General features: G+C 41.1%; 1 protein-coding gene across 2 annotated transcripts in view; it reads right to left on the bottom strand.

The window, feature by feature from the left end:
• The window catches only part of gareml (GRB2 associated, regulator of MAPK1-like), a 29,112-nt gene that overhangs the window by 8,816 nt on the left and 4,450 nt on the right, over positions 1–15,846 (bottom strand). For both annotated transcript variants that reach the window (XM_041804826.1, XM_041804827.1), the window contains exons 2-5: positions 14,099–14,239; positions 4,601–4,731; positions 4,285–4,450; positions 955–1,805 (exon numbers count right to left, since the gene is read on the bottom strand). In XM_041804826.1, coding sequence (XP_041660760.1) covers positions 955–1,805; positions 4,285–4,450; positions 4,601–4,731; positions 14,099–14,239 — 1,289 coding nt within the window. The remainder of the gene's footprint in view (positions 1–954; positions 1,806–4,284; positions 4,451–4,600; positions 4,732–14,098; positions 14,240–15,846) is intronic.

Genomic DNA, 15,846 nt, shown 5'->3' with positions numbered 1-15,846 from the left:
GGCCACTGTTTAAGAAAACTCGACTCAAGTTCGCCAAAATGCATGTGGGAGACTCCATGGTCAAGTGGAAGTAAGTTATTTTGTCTGATGAAAGCAAAATGCTGCTTTTTGGCCATCAGAAAAGATGCTTTGTTTGGCAGACACCAAACACTGCACATTACCACAAACACACCATCACCACTGTGAAGCATTGTAGTGGCAGCATCATCCTTTGGGGATGCTTCTCAGCAGCCGGATCTGGAAGGCTCGTAAAGTTAGAGGATAAAATGATCATGCAAAACATAGGAAAATCCTGGAGGACAATGTTATTCAGGATGCAAGTGAACTAGGTCTTGGGAGAAGATTTATTTTCTAACAAGACAATGACCCAAAGCATACAGCGAAGCTACACAGAAATGGTTATGTTGATTGTAGAAATCTTTTTTTCCTTTTGTTTTTTTCAGTTTGACATTAAAGGCTTTTTTTTGTAAAATGTTTGTTTAAAAAAAGGCCAGACTATATTGAGCATGATTAATTTAGAAAATCAATAAAAGGATTAAACATCCAAGAGAGTGAATGTCTTTTATAGGCACTGTATGAACATCTTTCATGATGCAAATAAAAGTAATTTATTTTATAAGTGTTATACTCCCCCATTGGACTGAAATAGCTTTGTAATGTTTATTGAGCTGTTGTATTTCACTAAAACAGCACCCATGTTTCTGCAGCCTTGGAAATCACATACGTATTCATGGGCTGTGAGTGTGCAGCAGCCTTTCCAGGAAGTCTCTGTGTGTTTCTTTGTGTGTGTCTGTGAGTGTAAATGTGGTCAGTGAGGTTTAAAAGCTGTAATGTATGAATAATTCAAAGCAGGCATCCTGACTTTTAACAGCCGGATGCTGCTCTGGACAGATAAGGAGGAAGAGAGACTGAAGGACAAAAAACAAGGACAGGAGGGTGAAGATCAAGACTCACAGCATCAGATTTTGGAGGTACAGGTGGTGGCGTGGACACTCTTGTTAACACAGTGCCAAGAGAGCCGTCTAATGAAGAAGACGAGTGGAAGGAGATGAGGTTTGGCTCCTTCCCCAAACTCTCTGGGTTCTGATTGGTCCAGAGCTCCTCATAAGGGATTTCCTCACTGGTCCTCATTTCTGCCTCAGTCCACTCAGGAGTCACATACTCCCGCTCTTCACCTGGCCCCTCCCCGAGCCGCTCTCCAAGAGAGTCCCTGCAGCGTTGTGACAGGCTGTCCGAAACCCCGCCCCCATATCCGCACATGGAAAGCCGCTGCAGTGCTGGTGCTAACGAGTCCTGACCCGACACACACATCCGAGAGCGCCTTGGGCTCACACACTCCTCAGTCATACACTCTAGCTCTGGTCTAGTTTCTCTCACAGCCCGAGAGTAAGCATCTGGGTCAAAGGAATGTCGCAAGAGGAGGCTCTCTAGTGCCGCCGTGTGGACAGAGGCCTCTGCTACGTTAAACCGGGGCATGCAGCGCAGCAGCAGGAAGTGAGAGGGGGAGACTTCCTGGCGACGCAGCACCATGCAGAGCACCACCGTCTTACTGACGATGTTGAGCAGCTTGTAGCGGTGGCCCTCTCGTACGGCATGGCGGTCATAAGGGTTCCTTGGTGGTCGTGAAGGCACCGAAACGTTGACAGGGAGGCGAACCCTCTCGATGATGCTGCGTACCGTGTGCTCTCCACCCAGCATGCCTTGCTCAAGAGGAGAACGTGTGCAAAATCGTCCGCGACAGCCAAATGGTAGGCTGACGCTTTGGTTGGTGCGATGATTCATGCAGACCAGGCAGGGAGTTTTACCTGAGGACACAGAGAGAAAAGGTTCAGTCACAAATTGAAGATCCTGTGGGGAACCTTATATTTGGATCAGTTTTGGCACCCTCATGTCCTGCACATGTCACAGTCTCAACAATGTTTTTTTCCTACAACATATCTCATCTTACTTATTAATGGTCAAGTGCATTTCTCGTCAAGAATCTTTATGAAGAAAAATATAAAATAGCTATTTCTTTAGCATGAAGAAAATCATGTATTCCTCCACCTACCCTGCAGCAGCTGTTTAGGCACTAATAATACCAAGGAAATAATCAGTCTTGTCACTGGTGGGTTTACTTTGCTTTTGTAGAACATAAAGACAAATTATCATTTATTTTAGTCTGTTTAATAACAAGCCTAAAGTCCCTCATAAGGGCTTAAAGTCTTTATTTTGTTTAAATTGAACTACATTAAGTCTACAAAGGACATAATCTCAAAGGCTGGTTGCACACTAGACAGTTTGAGGCTAAATTTGGGCCTGATTTGCCCTCTCCACAAACAATGGCGTGACTCAAGACTTGTCACCACCAAATATTTGTGTAAATAATTCTCAAGTATGTGGTTCCAATGCCAATATCGTACTGCTCCTGACTGAGTTGGAGCCTCACTGATCTGGAATCATACAGAGCATTCAGAAAGTATTCAGACCTTCACTTTTTTTGTTTTTCTTATTTTGCAGCCTGAAGCTACAGTTGAAAAAAAAAATTTTTATTCTCATTAATCTACATTCAGTTCTCCATCATAACAAAGCAAATTTTTGCAAATTTATAAAAAATAAATAATAGAAATATCGCATTAATATAAGTATTCAGACCCACACCAAAAAAACTTGAAATTTACATCAGGTTCCTTCCATTTCTCTCAATCTTTACTGAGATGTTTTTATATCTTGATTGGAGTCCACTTGTGATAAATTAAACCAAGTGAACATGATTTGGAAAGTCACACATGTCTCTATAGAAGGTCTTGAAGCAAAAAATGCATATCATAGAAAACAAAAGTCAAGGAGTCAAAGGAACTGCCTGCAGAGCTCAGAGACAGGATTGTACAAGGCACAGATCTAGGAAAGGCTACAAGAAAAGTTCTGCACTGAAGGTTCGCAAAAACATAATTCTCAATTTTAAGATGGAAGAAGTCTGGCACAACCAGGACTATTTCAAGAGTTGGTTGCCTGGGCAAACAAGGAGAAGGGCCTTAGTAAGAGAGCTGGCCAAGAAGCTGATGGTCACTCTGACTGAGCTCCAGGGATCCCGTGTGGAGATGGGACAAAGTTCCAGAATAGTAACCGCTACTGCAGCCCTCCACTGATCCGGGCTTATGGTAGAGTGGCTAGATAGAAGCCACTCTTCAGTGTAAAACACATAAAAAGCCTGCTTGGAGATTGCAAAAACATCTATGCAAAAGCAAAGTGGGAAAATGGACAGGACAGCCAGCTGATGCTGATCATCCTCCATGTTTGATTTTCTTATGAAATCACATTTGATCATGCACATTTCTGTGAGATCTTGTTTCAGTAGAATCGCCTTTGAAATATTGTTACAACAACAGGTAGAAGTGTGGTTGAGCAGTCTATTCGAATCATTGCATGTACATTTGGAAGATTAAGATGTTAAATATTGTTAGAAACTGTCCTTAGGGCTTCAGACAATTTGAAAAAAGTCTAGTGTGTAGCCAGCCATATGTTTGAGAAGAAAAAAAATCAAGCAATGGTTCTAGTTTAACATGCTGTGTAATCAGGATAATGTAGATTAACAAAAAAAATCTGTTTGATTTCCTTTACATTTTACTGAACAAACTTCAGGCCTGCTTCATTTAAACAAGGAATGAAGTGTGACCACTAAAACAAAAAGAACCTATTTTTCTGAAAAGGAATGGAAGGATTTAAGGCCAAAAAAAAGATGACAGTTTCCCATTTTTTAAATGCAGATTGAAATATCTTAAAACTTTTGTGTGGTAGGCTGCCAGTAAAGACTGGCAGTTACTCTCACATCCAGCACTTATGGCTTTAAGTTTAATGTAATTCAAAAACATTGGGTGTGAGAAGAATTTTTATGAAAACATCACTGTTTATATATAATGTGAGCTTCAGTCCAGTTGATTTCATGCTGTGGTTGTGGATTTCAATTCAGACTGTTTCCATTCCACAAAGCTCTACAACCTGTGTCACCATGCACAACATTTTCAATTGGCCTAACTTGACTCACACTGGATGGAAAATGATCTGATCTGAAGAGGGACTAGAAACATCTGCAAGGGTAAATTAAACATAAGCTCAAAGGTTTGTCTATTTCCCTGGCCAGAAACGTTCTTATCACTTTAAAATATACAAATATATCGATTTTCAGGGGAGTGAACTTTTATTCCCATAGATTTTTGCCAAACATTACACGGGTTTCCTTTTCTCATACTTGTGTGCATGTATAACTGCTGAACAGGGACTACATAGCAGCCTGATCTTACTTACTTCTAGGGGTCTTTCCGAGGCGTCTCAAGAGCGCGCTCAGTCCTGTCTTTTCCTTGGAGGGCGTGGCACAGAGAAGCTCCGCCTTCCCCATGAGTGACAGCTCATCTCCAGCCTGCAGAGTGAAGCTATAGGGCTCACTGTCCTCGCTGAATTCGCCTGACACCACCTGCAGAATACAAATGAATGGAGGTATGGATGAGATAGTGCATGGCAAGACTTTAAGGATAATCAACAGAAAGAAAGTCACACTGCAGTCTAGCAATAAGAGGAAAGCAATTGTTTTAAAGAATGACATATGTGTGTCAGAAAAACAAACCTTGACACTGAAAGTGATGGTCTCCATGACAAAGACTCGGTCAGGGAAGACTCCAGCAACTTCCTCCACACTGGCAAAATACTGGACGGGATCCCTGACGTCTCGGTCTTCATCCAACAGCTTGAACTTCCCTATGAATGAAAAGAAAAGAAAGGGAAAAAAAGAGCAAAGAAAGATTAAGACGGCCAGTTAAAAAGATGGCAAAAAAGAGGTAAAGTAGATAAGTGAATGGAAGGAGAAAGAAAAAGATGAAGGGGGCCAAGTGGAAGTAGTAAGTTGAAGTGAAGAAGGAGCAGGGATTAAGGAGAAAGAAAAAAAAACAGGATACAAAAAGCCCTTTCACACAAATTTCCCAAAAAATTCAGGAGAAATGGCCTATCTTTCATCCTTAACTTTATTTGGACTTTTTCATACCACGCCCTCCTAAAATTTCTAGAGAGATCAGGATGAGATGATTTATGAACAAAGCAGGGGATATAAGGGAAAAATCTTGACCAAGCGGGTCGGGGTGATGACATTTACATCATGCGACCTGGGAAACAACTCTGTGCAATGGTTCTGTTTTATACTCTTCTCTGCTTCCCGGTGTTTCTTTTCCACACTTTTCATTTGCTCTGTGAACACAGAAACATGCCCTGCCTTCTCTTCGTTTGGCTGAGGATGAGCATTGTTCATTTTTAAAATATTCACAACAATGTCGAGATTCCTTAACAATCCAAGTCTGACTGATGTCACTAAGAACTCTTTTCTATCATTTGTTAGAAAGGGGTGGCAGGTAGGAAGTTTAACAGGTCATAATTCCATCAACATCTACTTTGTATTGCTTGGTAACAACTGTATGCATCCAAGTTTGAAGCTAAAATCTTCTTCTTAACATTACAGCATAATGACCTTTTATTTATATTTGCTTAATAGCTGTTTAATTGATTCTAACATTACGTTAGGACTGACGAACACCAAGAGCAATAGCGGGAGTTGGCTGTTTCCAAAGACAGGATGTGAAAATAGTGAATGAAACAAAAGTTCAGTATACGATGCTATGCATAGTTTTTGGTCACGTGACTGGTGCAGGGGCCCATGAAGAATATGGGCCCAGGACAGTAGCAGCTACTACTGAGCACTACACAGGTATGTGTAAAAGTACAGCAGACAGGAAAAATCTTGGTAGAGGGTTTGTGGAAATTCTGGCGGTTTGCAGGCACAGCTGCAGCTCAAACCAAAAACTTTAGGACGTTTTCATAGTGAGTTTTGTGCTGTATGATTGGGTCATGTGTAAAAGTGCCCATGAAGTTAGGAAGTAAAAGTTACATTTGCTCTCTCTCTAAAATTTGACTCTTTATTATTACAGCCAAGCCAAACACCCATCCACAGCAGTCACAGTTTGCCTGGGAAGAACACAAAGACACCTCCGTGACCTATATGACCTGGCACCAGCTCTTGACCAATCAACAGCCGACAGGGTTGGCATGGCAACCAATAAAGGACCCCCATTCTCACGCAGAGCAGAGACACATCACCATGGAGACACTCACACACACAACTCTCTCTCTCCTTCTGTTTTACCCTTTCTTCCCCTCCTCCGTCTGTAAATCGTTCACACTCTCTGGTGTTGCGCTCCACTGACTCTGTTTGTGTTCTTTAAACTGTAAATGTTTCTTCTTTGCTCCACTTTCTGATGTTGCAAAGCCACATCCTGTCTACGCAATAGGCTCAAAATCAAATCACATGTTCCTTTATTCTCATTTACCAGTTTACCGGATTACATTAACTGCTATAACCCTCCTTTTTTTCTCACAGAGGCAGAGTGTTTGTGTGTGAGGGAGAGAGAGATGAGAAAGTTTCTTTGTCTGAGAGGCCGAGCAGAATACCAAACTCCACCGTCCTCCTTGCCAACACCTCCCTCCTTTTCTCCTCCACCCCCCCACCACCCAATTCAACCAGAGCCCCAGGGATAAGGAGCTTCCACCCCAGCGAACAATACCAGCAAGTGCTACTTCTCCACACAACTCCACAACCCCCTTTCAAAATAAGAGTGACGGACTCAGAGGGTGTAAACAGCGCTAGCAGTAAACCAAAACAGAAAACAAGTTCTATCCTGAAACTCTTACAAGAAAGAGGATTATTTAGACACTGACAGACCTTAGAAGTAATGACATCTTAAAAAGCTGTAATTGCTATCTAGAAGTGTTTGCATAAATAAAAGTTTATCACGCTGAGGCTTTTAAATCCTTACACACACAGTTTTGGCAGCTGTAAGAATCGATGTGGCGCCACTAGCCTCCCAGAAACCCATTCATTCATCTTTTCTGTCCTACATCCTTCCCTCTGATGGACAGAGGAGGAGACACAGAGAGAGAGGATGAGCAGGAGGGAGCATCCTGTTGTCCGTCCCCATGGGGAAACCTATATTGCTCTCCTGCAGAGTTTATTTAGACTTCCTGTATGAAGTCATCACGCAGACATTAGCTCATCACTAGTGATAGCCTCTGATTCAACAACAACTCACCTGTTGTTTGGTGCTATAAGTGTATGCATCTAAATGGGCTGTGCTGGTTTGTGTCTACCGGAATGTGTCATTAAAATGGATCACAGCTGAGAAGGTCATCCGGTTGATGTAATGCTATGGGGTCAAGCAAGAGCAATGCAAAGTCATGCACTACTTCTCCAGGAAATCCCAACATGAATTTATGCTCCTGTTGTATTAAGACTTTCTAGGTTCTTTGTCCACAGCTACTTCTCCGTTAAAAGTCCTTGCAATTGCATTACTGATTGGCTGAACATGAAGTCAAAGAGCCTTTTCAACCATGGCAACCAGCTGGTTGATACAAGGAAAGCAAGAGACAGGAAATAAACTGAGCACAAAATGTAAGGAAATTTGTGTTTGGGAGATTATTTCTTTGTCGTAACAATGCTTCTTGGCAATAAATCCTATACCATCGGAAAGCCTGTTTATGTCCCTTTTAAATGGTGCCACATTTGTAAAGAACATGCATTTGTGGGATGAGCAGCAGAGCTGAGTATGTGGGATGCACCCATTAAAGGTTTGGCAACTCTTCTCTGCCAGTGTAAAACATTGTCGTAATCAGCTTTTGCCATCAAAGGCTGTAAACTTGCAAGCACTCCTGCTGTTTTCATGATGATTTAAGATGCTGCAAGTTGAGGATTCTGCTTGTGGTTCTTCTATCACTGTGGGAGTGTGTGTAGTCGTACGACCAAAACATCAAACATGTCAGACATCTAGCCGACCAGGCGGGAGGAGCTGGTCAGGTTCTAGTTTGGCTGTTGTGTCCCCATGCATCAAATAATTTATGATCAGGCGGCCTGACTTCCAAATGAGCCCACAAATTTGTGTCTGAATCAGCTGAAAATTGCACAATGTATGCCTGACTTTAACTGATAAAAAATGTTAAAGGGATATTTGGGGATTTTTGAAGTTTGGTCGTATGAGGTACTTGGCTATAGTAGTAAAGAAGAAAACACTGGCATTAGCCTCAAGTGATTTCTGTTTTATAAGCTCAGAGAGATCCGCAGCATTTTGGCTCTAGATGGGAACGTTTTTTTCCGCATATTTGAATGCATTTTGCACAAAAATGGGCCAAGAAAATATGTTGGCTTGCCTATACACTGTGTCAAAAAAGTGCAAAGCACTTCATTTCTCCCCAAAAACCCCTCTGTGTCAGGCATTTACAATACAGCTTTTGGCATTTTGCCTCCTTCCGCTGCACACTGATATCCTCTGATCAGCTGTCTGGGTCTGTGGGCTTCTACAGGGATAATAACACCACACAAAGACAAAAATAATATGAAATCCCAAGTTACCTGTTGGTGTAGGTATGGAAAATGGGAACCCATGCTCAGAATCTCAAAACAATTTTGGGGTTACTTTGCTCATTGACATGTAACTGCAGGAGCTGGCAATTGAACCCCGAGCCCTCAGATTGAGAGACAACTGACCTGTCCACTGATCCACAATTGCCCCCAACCATGTCCTGTGTGTGATGGATTATAGCAGCTGTGACAAGACACATCCTGTATAAAAACACGTACTAAGGATTTCTCTAGCTTTGAAAACTATTTGAAATATTTCTGATAATGTCAGCACTCAAGAAAAACTCTACATACTGTATCATCAAGGAGTAAAAGGATTAAATGCATTCTGGGTAAATGGTTGGCTTACCAGTGATCATTACAATGCTTGTCCAGTTCTGAGATGAGGCAATTAAAGTTTAAAGACAAACAGAGGCTTCATTTACTCTCTTCTTTCACTGTGACTTTATTGTAAGAAACTATAGTCAGGGATTCCTGCACATCCCATTTATTTCTCATGATGTTCTTAATCTTCCATCTTGTAGAGTGCTTGAGAGTAAGGAGCATTTTTGAAAATGTTGTGGTTCATTCCTGAACTTTTTATTGCTACTGGTCTGTGCATGTCGAATAGGGAATAGCCTTGAAGGAAACTCCAACAATTACAAACAGAGTCAACTTTCTTACTTACAAAGAGAACTGGTCATCCTGAAATGTCTTTGGTTGTTTTAGAGATTTTTCCAAAATTGTTTAAAAAAAGAGAAGTTTCCCAGCTGTTCATGAATGACTATTAAGTTGCCTTGTTGTCCAAGTGCTTGACTTTGAGCTGTTTACTTCTCTCTCTTCCCCGTTATTACCCCCATTATTAGTGGTCGCATGCTTCCGGTGCTCATGCATCTAAAATGGCAATGATCTCACCAAACCCCCTCTCATTCAAATATTCTTTCGCTCCACAGAAAAAGGAGTCTGAGAGGCGTCAGCAGTGTGAGGTGACATCAGCGCTCCATCAGTAGAGGAAACAATGAGGAAGACGCATTAGGATCCAGTTACACAGTCAGTGATGAGGCTGGTCAGACAGTCTCAACAATGAGATGGTGCTGATGGAGCTCCGGTGAGGTCATAGTGATCAGACTCATTCAGAAGGAGCAGGACCAGTCAATGAACAGGAGGAGTCAGAAAAGGTTGCAGTTATAACATGCTTGTGTGTTGATGGAGCCTGTAGGGAAGTATCAAGGTCTGAAGTGTAGGGCTGATCTGATCTCTGGGATTTTCTCAGGCTTTGTCTGTTGTTGTGGCCTAATATGCTTGATTTAACTAGTTTTGACACAAGTTGAGATATTTGGGGAATTTTTTGTGTGGGTGTGTGTAAAAAATTACACATTAACTCAGAGTGACTGGAACAGGGTGTGTTGTTGGTCTTCTTTAATCAAATGGTCAAAATGCCAAAAAAAAAAGCATAAAAAATTGAATGGAACTTCAGCTAATTCTCATGACATTGCAATTTAGCACTGTACATGCCTGATACCATGCTGTCTATTTCTGAAAAGAATAATCTACACATTATTGGTTTGATTTTTGGTGCTGTACTTGGCATTTCGACTGCTGTGCTGCTATGAAATTACTGATAAAAGACATAAGGTTTACTGACTTAATGTTCAAACACTCTGGTGCAAACCCTCACTAGATTGGCACTGGAATGCTAAAGTTTGTGGAAAGTTAGGGACAGTCTCTAAATGGTCACTAGACTAAAATCAAGGCATCAGACGCAGTTTGTTAACAGTTTTTGGTATGACAACAAGGTTATATTATCACAAGAGGATACTGAGTATTGGGTTTATCATTTACTGTGTTTAGTCTCTTTAACAGTGCTTAAGCTTGAGGCTGAATTATGTAGCTCCTGGCAGAGTAGCAATCACACCAGATCTTTTACGGCAAAGCTGACGATTATGCTTTGACATACAGTGCTGTGAAAAAGTATTCGCCCCCTCACTGATTTCTTATTCTTTGCATATTTGTCACACTTAAATGTTTCAGATCATCAAAAAAATTTAACGGGGGGAGCGCAGATAGCCTAGTAGTCTAATGTGCTACCCATGTACGCGGGTGGCCCAGGTTTGAATCTGGCCTGTGGTCCTTTGCCGCATGTCTCTCCCCACTCTAATCCCATTTCCGACTCTATCGACTGTCCTCCTCTGTCCAGTAAAGGAAATAAAAAGCCCCCCCAAAAATGTACATTACACAAAGATAACCCGAGTAAAGACAAAATGCAGTTTTTAAATGATCATTTCATTTATTAAGGGGAAAAAGCCATTCAAACCTACAAACCTGGCCCTATGTGAAGAAGTAACTGTCCCCTAAACCAATAACTGGTTGTGCCACCCTTGGCAGTAACTACTGCAAGCAAGCCTTTGTGATAACAGGAAATTGCAATTGATGTTTTTTTATCAAATGCTTTGTTATTTTTACAAAAGATGCAACAGGATACACACCTTTCAAAAAGTTCAGCTTTGTCTCATCAGTCCACAGGATATTGTTCCAAAAGTCTTGCGGATCATCAAGATGTTTTTATCAAATGTGAGACAAGTCTTTGTGTTCTTTTTGGTCAGCAGTGGTTTTGGCCTTAGAACTCTACCATGGATGCCATTTTTGCCCAGTGTCTTTCTTATAGTTGAGTCATGAACACTGACCTTAAAAGGAACCCTGTGTGATCAGACAAGTTCATCTTGTTGGAGAGATATTTGTACCTCTCAAATTCATATTGAACTAAAAAACTCACTAGATATTTGCATTTTCAGTAATTTGAGTTCATAAACTCACCAGGAGGCTGCCATGTTTTGGTCCGTGCTGACGCTGTGATGTCACATTTCTGCAGCGCTCCTCACTGTTTCTATGCAGCAACCGTTTTTCAGATGTTTTTTTCTGCTTGCAGCTGTTGCTGCCTTAACAGCTTTCACACCAGGCACAAGCTGCACCTGCTGTCAAAGCTCTGTCATTCCTCTTAAGTTTTACCTCAGTAAACCTCCCTATAAGTGGCTGGATTCAGTGTATAGTGGAAGTGTGCTGGGAGCTTTTCAAAATAAAAGCAGTACGTACATATGAAGGGACTTTCTCCAAAGAAAGGCTAAAGCAGACTTTTACTTTGAAAAGCGTAAACCAGAAGTGCTTTCATTCTGTGTTTATCTTCACCTGAACCGTGTGTAAACCGAAAGCTTCATAAAGAGAAGACATTCAGGGAACAACTTTATTAAAGAGACACATTTTAGCTCGTGGTCTTCATCTGGTTCATAAAGAAAGAGATTTCAAACATATTCTACCGATGTGAATTTAAATATTTGATACAAGGTAAACATGGCTCTGTATTTATCATTTTCCTGTCTAGATGGACAGATAACCGCTCGTGGTACTACTAGTAATAAAAAATATTCTAAACTTCTCTGTGCGTGAGACATGCTTCGTTTCTGAGAAGCAGCCCTAACACTGGCTCCCAGTCTGAAACAGCGATTACTGCATCAGAACGGTGAGGAGCGCTGCAGAACTGTGACATAAAAGCGCCAGCACAGACCAAAACATGGCGACCTCCTGGTGAGTTTATAAACTCAAATTGCTCAAAAATGCAGATATCTAGTGAGTTTTTTAGTTCAATATACATACAAGATATACAAATATCTATCCAACAAGATGAACTTGTCTGACCATGCAGGGTTCCTTTTAAAGGAGTGAAGCGAGGCCTGCAGGTCTTTAGATGTTGTCCTGGTTTCCTTTGTGACCTCCTCAATGAGTTGTGTATGCGCTCTTGGAGTAATTTTGATAGGCCGGCCACTTCTGGGAAGGTTCACCACTCCTCCAAGTTTTCTCCATTTGTGGGTAATGGCTCTCACCGTGGTTTACTGGAGTCCTAAAGCCTTAGAAATGGCTTTGTAACCCTTTCCAGACTGATAGATGTCAGTGATTTTGTTTCTCAACTGATCTTGGATTTCTTCAGCTCTCAGCGTCTTTTAGCCTACTTCACTTTGTCAGAAAGGTTCTAAGAGAATTTTTGGTTCAACCAGTCTGGCAGTAATCAGGCTTGGGCATGGCTAGTGAAACTGAATTATGCTTTCCAAAAAAGGGGTTAACCACAGTTAATTAGGGGGCAATTACTTTTTCACATAGGGCCAGGTAGGTTTAGATGGCTTGTCCCATTAATGAATGAAATCATCATTTTAAAACTACATTATGTATTTACTCAGGTTTTCTTTGTCTAATATTAAAATTTCTTTGATGTTCTGAAACATTTAAATGTGACAAATGTGAAAAAAATATTTTACCCCTTTTAGACAAGTTTATATTGCTCTCAAAGGTCACCAAAACAGGCCTGTGATGTTCGTTGCTGAAAAAACACTCTACTCCAGTACAGGATATTTGCATTTCTAAAAAGCCCTCTGTATCAGCCCTGCTCAGAACGAGCTGTTTCTGTGTCTGTTGCTTTAAACTTTAATGAGCTGTCTGACTCTGCCCCGCTCCGAAAAATGGATGTGGCTTAATGGATGTCGCTCTCCTGATCAGGATCAAGAGAGGAAGGCGGAACTTTCTTCCAAACTGGAAGGGCCAACCGAACCTGGGGGCAGGGCTAACCCCCCACATGACATCATGAGGGGAAAATCCAATAAAGTCTTGTTGCAGCACAAATTTTCTGAAAGGTGGAGAAAGAGAGGGGGCAGTTTGTGGACAGGCCAGGGGCACATATTTTTGTTAGAAAAGCCTGAAAAAGTGTATTTTTCATAATATGGGCCCATTAAATTAGCTTGTTTATTTGAATCTCCACTTTTCAAGGGAAGTGACCTAGAGCTGTTCTCATGCCACTCATAACATCCAATCACAGGAGAGGATTAAATCACTGTATAGCCAATCATATGCATAAATCAGGGATACAACATGACTGTGCCACTAACTGATTGCCATAAAAGGATATGTTTTTTGAGAGAACAACTGCAAGTGAGCATGATGAAAAACAATGCATGTGTTACTATTTGCTCGTGTATAAAGTACAGCACAATTTTCTCTTCTCAGGAAACAAAGATACACACTCAAAAAGAGAAATGTTGCATTCAAGTGGTGGGACAGTGTTCGGAAAGATATCTTGTCTGTGGCTGTTGAAAATATGCAGCTCTTCTAAATCTTTAATCATTTGTCTTGGTCTAAATCAATCACTTTGTATTTTGGTTCTCTGATATGTTAAACTTGATAGGCGTAGGCTTTTGAATACCATATGACATGTTTAGGATTAATTCACACATCTGGAAAAGAGGATAGTTCCTCTTCTATTGCAAACAAGCGATCTTATTTCATCAGAGAAAAACCTTTTCAATTTTATTTGGAACGGCTTGAACTTGAACTTTGTTTAATCTTCACTTCAGAACAAATGCAATTACTTCATTATTGAATTTGAATCATTTTTCCACACATTAGACTTGACTTGCCACAATCAGTTTATCAGCTAAATCCCTAATGTCTGTTTAATATGTTTGTTTTCCTTTAAGAGACATTTTTCCCCCAACAAAAATAGAGTGAGTGGAAAATGTTGAACTTTTGCTTTTCCCCAAGAGGAAACAAACATTTAGAGACAAATTATTTTTTAGAGTGAGGATGAACTCTTCACTGGTTGTTGAGACAGTTTTGTGCAAGACAGTGTAAGTGGGAGGACAGTGTGCTCACCCTGGTACTGAAGAGGGATGTCAATCTTGGGTCCGATGACGTAGTGCCCCTCCTCCAAACTGTGGGCGGTCACTGTGGTCCACTGACGACAGGAGTGTAAGAGCACCACATCCTCCTCCGACAGACCCTCCACACATTCACCTGTAACACACCCATGCATTAAAACATACAAATGGACAAGGACTGAACAAGCTGTGCATTAAAACAGCAGCTTTGCATTCTTAAGCTCATACTAAGTTTTATAATACTGGAAAACACAAAACTTTCCCCACACACAAGAAAGCACAACCAAATAAACATTTAGGACTCAGTGTACATAATTACAACTCTTACTGACAGTTAATCAACCCCAACCTACTCATCAGAACTGCAATGCAACTGGCAACCTACTATTACACTGCCCCACACACACTTAAACACAGCTCTCCAGCTTAAACCAGGGCCATCATGTCATACAACAGCATTGATTTCTGCTGAAAGCACAGCAGTACAGCTCAATCGCAACACAAACCTACAGTTCTAGCCCTCTGTCTCACTAACAGAGTCACACACAGATCACAGAAACACTCTATGTTCCGGCTGCAGATGAAACACTGAGACTAAAAAACCTTTTAAGTGATTGGTGCCTGAGGCTTGATACTAAACTCTCATATCTGTGTGTCTCACATGACTCCAGCTGCAGGTCAGTTGACCCAAATCACAAAAAAATCCCTTCTATTAATTGCCACTTAAATCAAGAGCACAATGGCGATGCAATTTCATTTTCAATAAATATCATGGTTATTCTGGAAGGTTGCACTGTCAACAGAAATTGGTGGTGGGTACTGCAAGGTACATAACATGCCATGCAATAAGTTATGAGACAATGTCATGATGCCTCATGTATTCATGAAGCTCAAAGACAGTTTCATAATCATTCACCGAGTCATGGCTCATTCATGTCCTCCTCTCCTCTGCTCTCTCTATTCCTGCTCTGGTGATAAGCTGATAGTGGGAATTTAGTCTTAGGCACTAAATCTATCAGATTCTACCACATGTAGTTCAGCAGCTCTGCCTGCAGCTGTCGTATTTCCTATTCTGCTCTCTTCCACAGTCAAGCTGTCATTTCACTGTGAATTCTGCGACCACACCAGTCTCCATCAGAGGGTATCCGATCCTGCTTGTCAGCCTTACTTACCATAAAAGTCCATACAATAACATTCCATACCATGCAAGCAATACCTTACCATATAATACGTTACAATATAACAGACTACAGTGCGATAGGATACCTTACAATAGGATGGGATATGAACGAGGATGATTCGATACAATACGATGCAATGTGATACGGTACAGGATGAAACAATACAATAAGATATAACACAATATGATGCATTACAATGCAATGTTAAGGGGATCACTTGCATGCAGTGAATGTGTCTCAAGTGATAGTAGTATAAAGACACATGTGTCTGAAAGGTGCAGTCACTGGATAATCAGTACTCCTGGCGACCATTACACCATGACGACAAAAGAACACTAGAAGCAACTTGGAAAAAAGGTTATTGAAAGGTATAAGTCAGGGGATGGATACAAAAAATCTGCCTATCAGGCATCACAAACTGAGTGACAGCACAAGAAGGAGACTAGTGAGGGTGAGCATGTGTAGGAGACACTGCTTGAAGAATCCATATAGATAAACAAGTAATACACCGCTTTCCACATTATTAAGCAAATGACATTTTTCTCTTATTTTCCGAAATTTT

Source organism: Cheilinus undulatus, linkage group 14, assembly GCF_018320785.1.
Source record: "Cheilinus undulatus linkage group 14, ASM1832078v1, whole genome shotgun sequence".
Lineage (NCBI taxonomy): Eukaryota > Metazoa > Chordata > Actinopteri > Labriformes > Labridae > Cheilinus > Cheilinus undulatus.
This window is presented reverse-complemented; position numbering and strand designations above follow the sequence as displayed.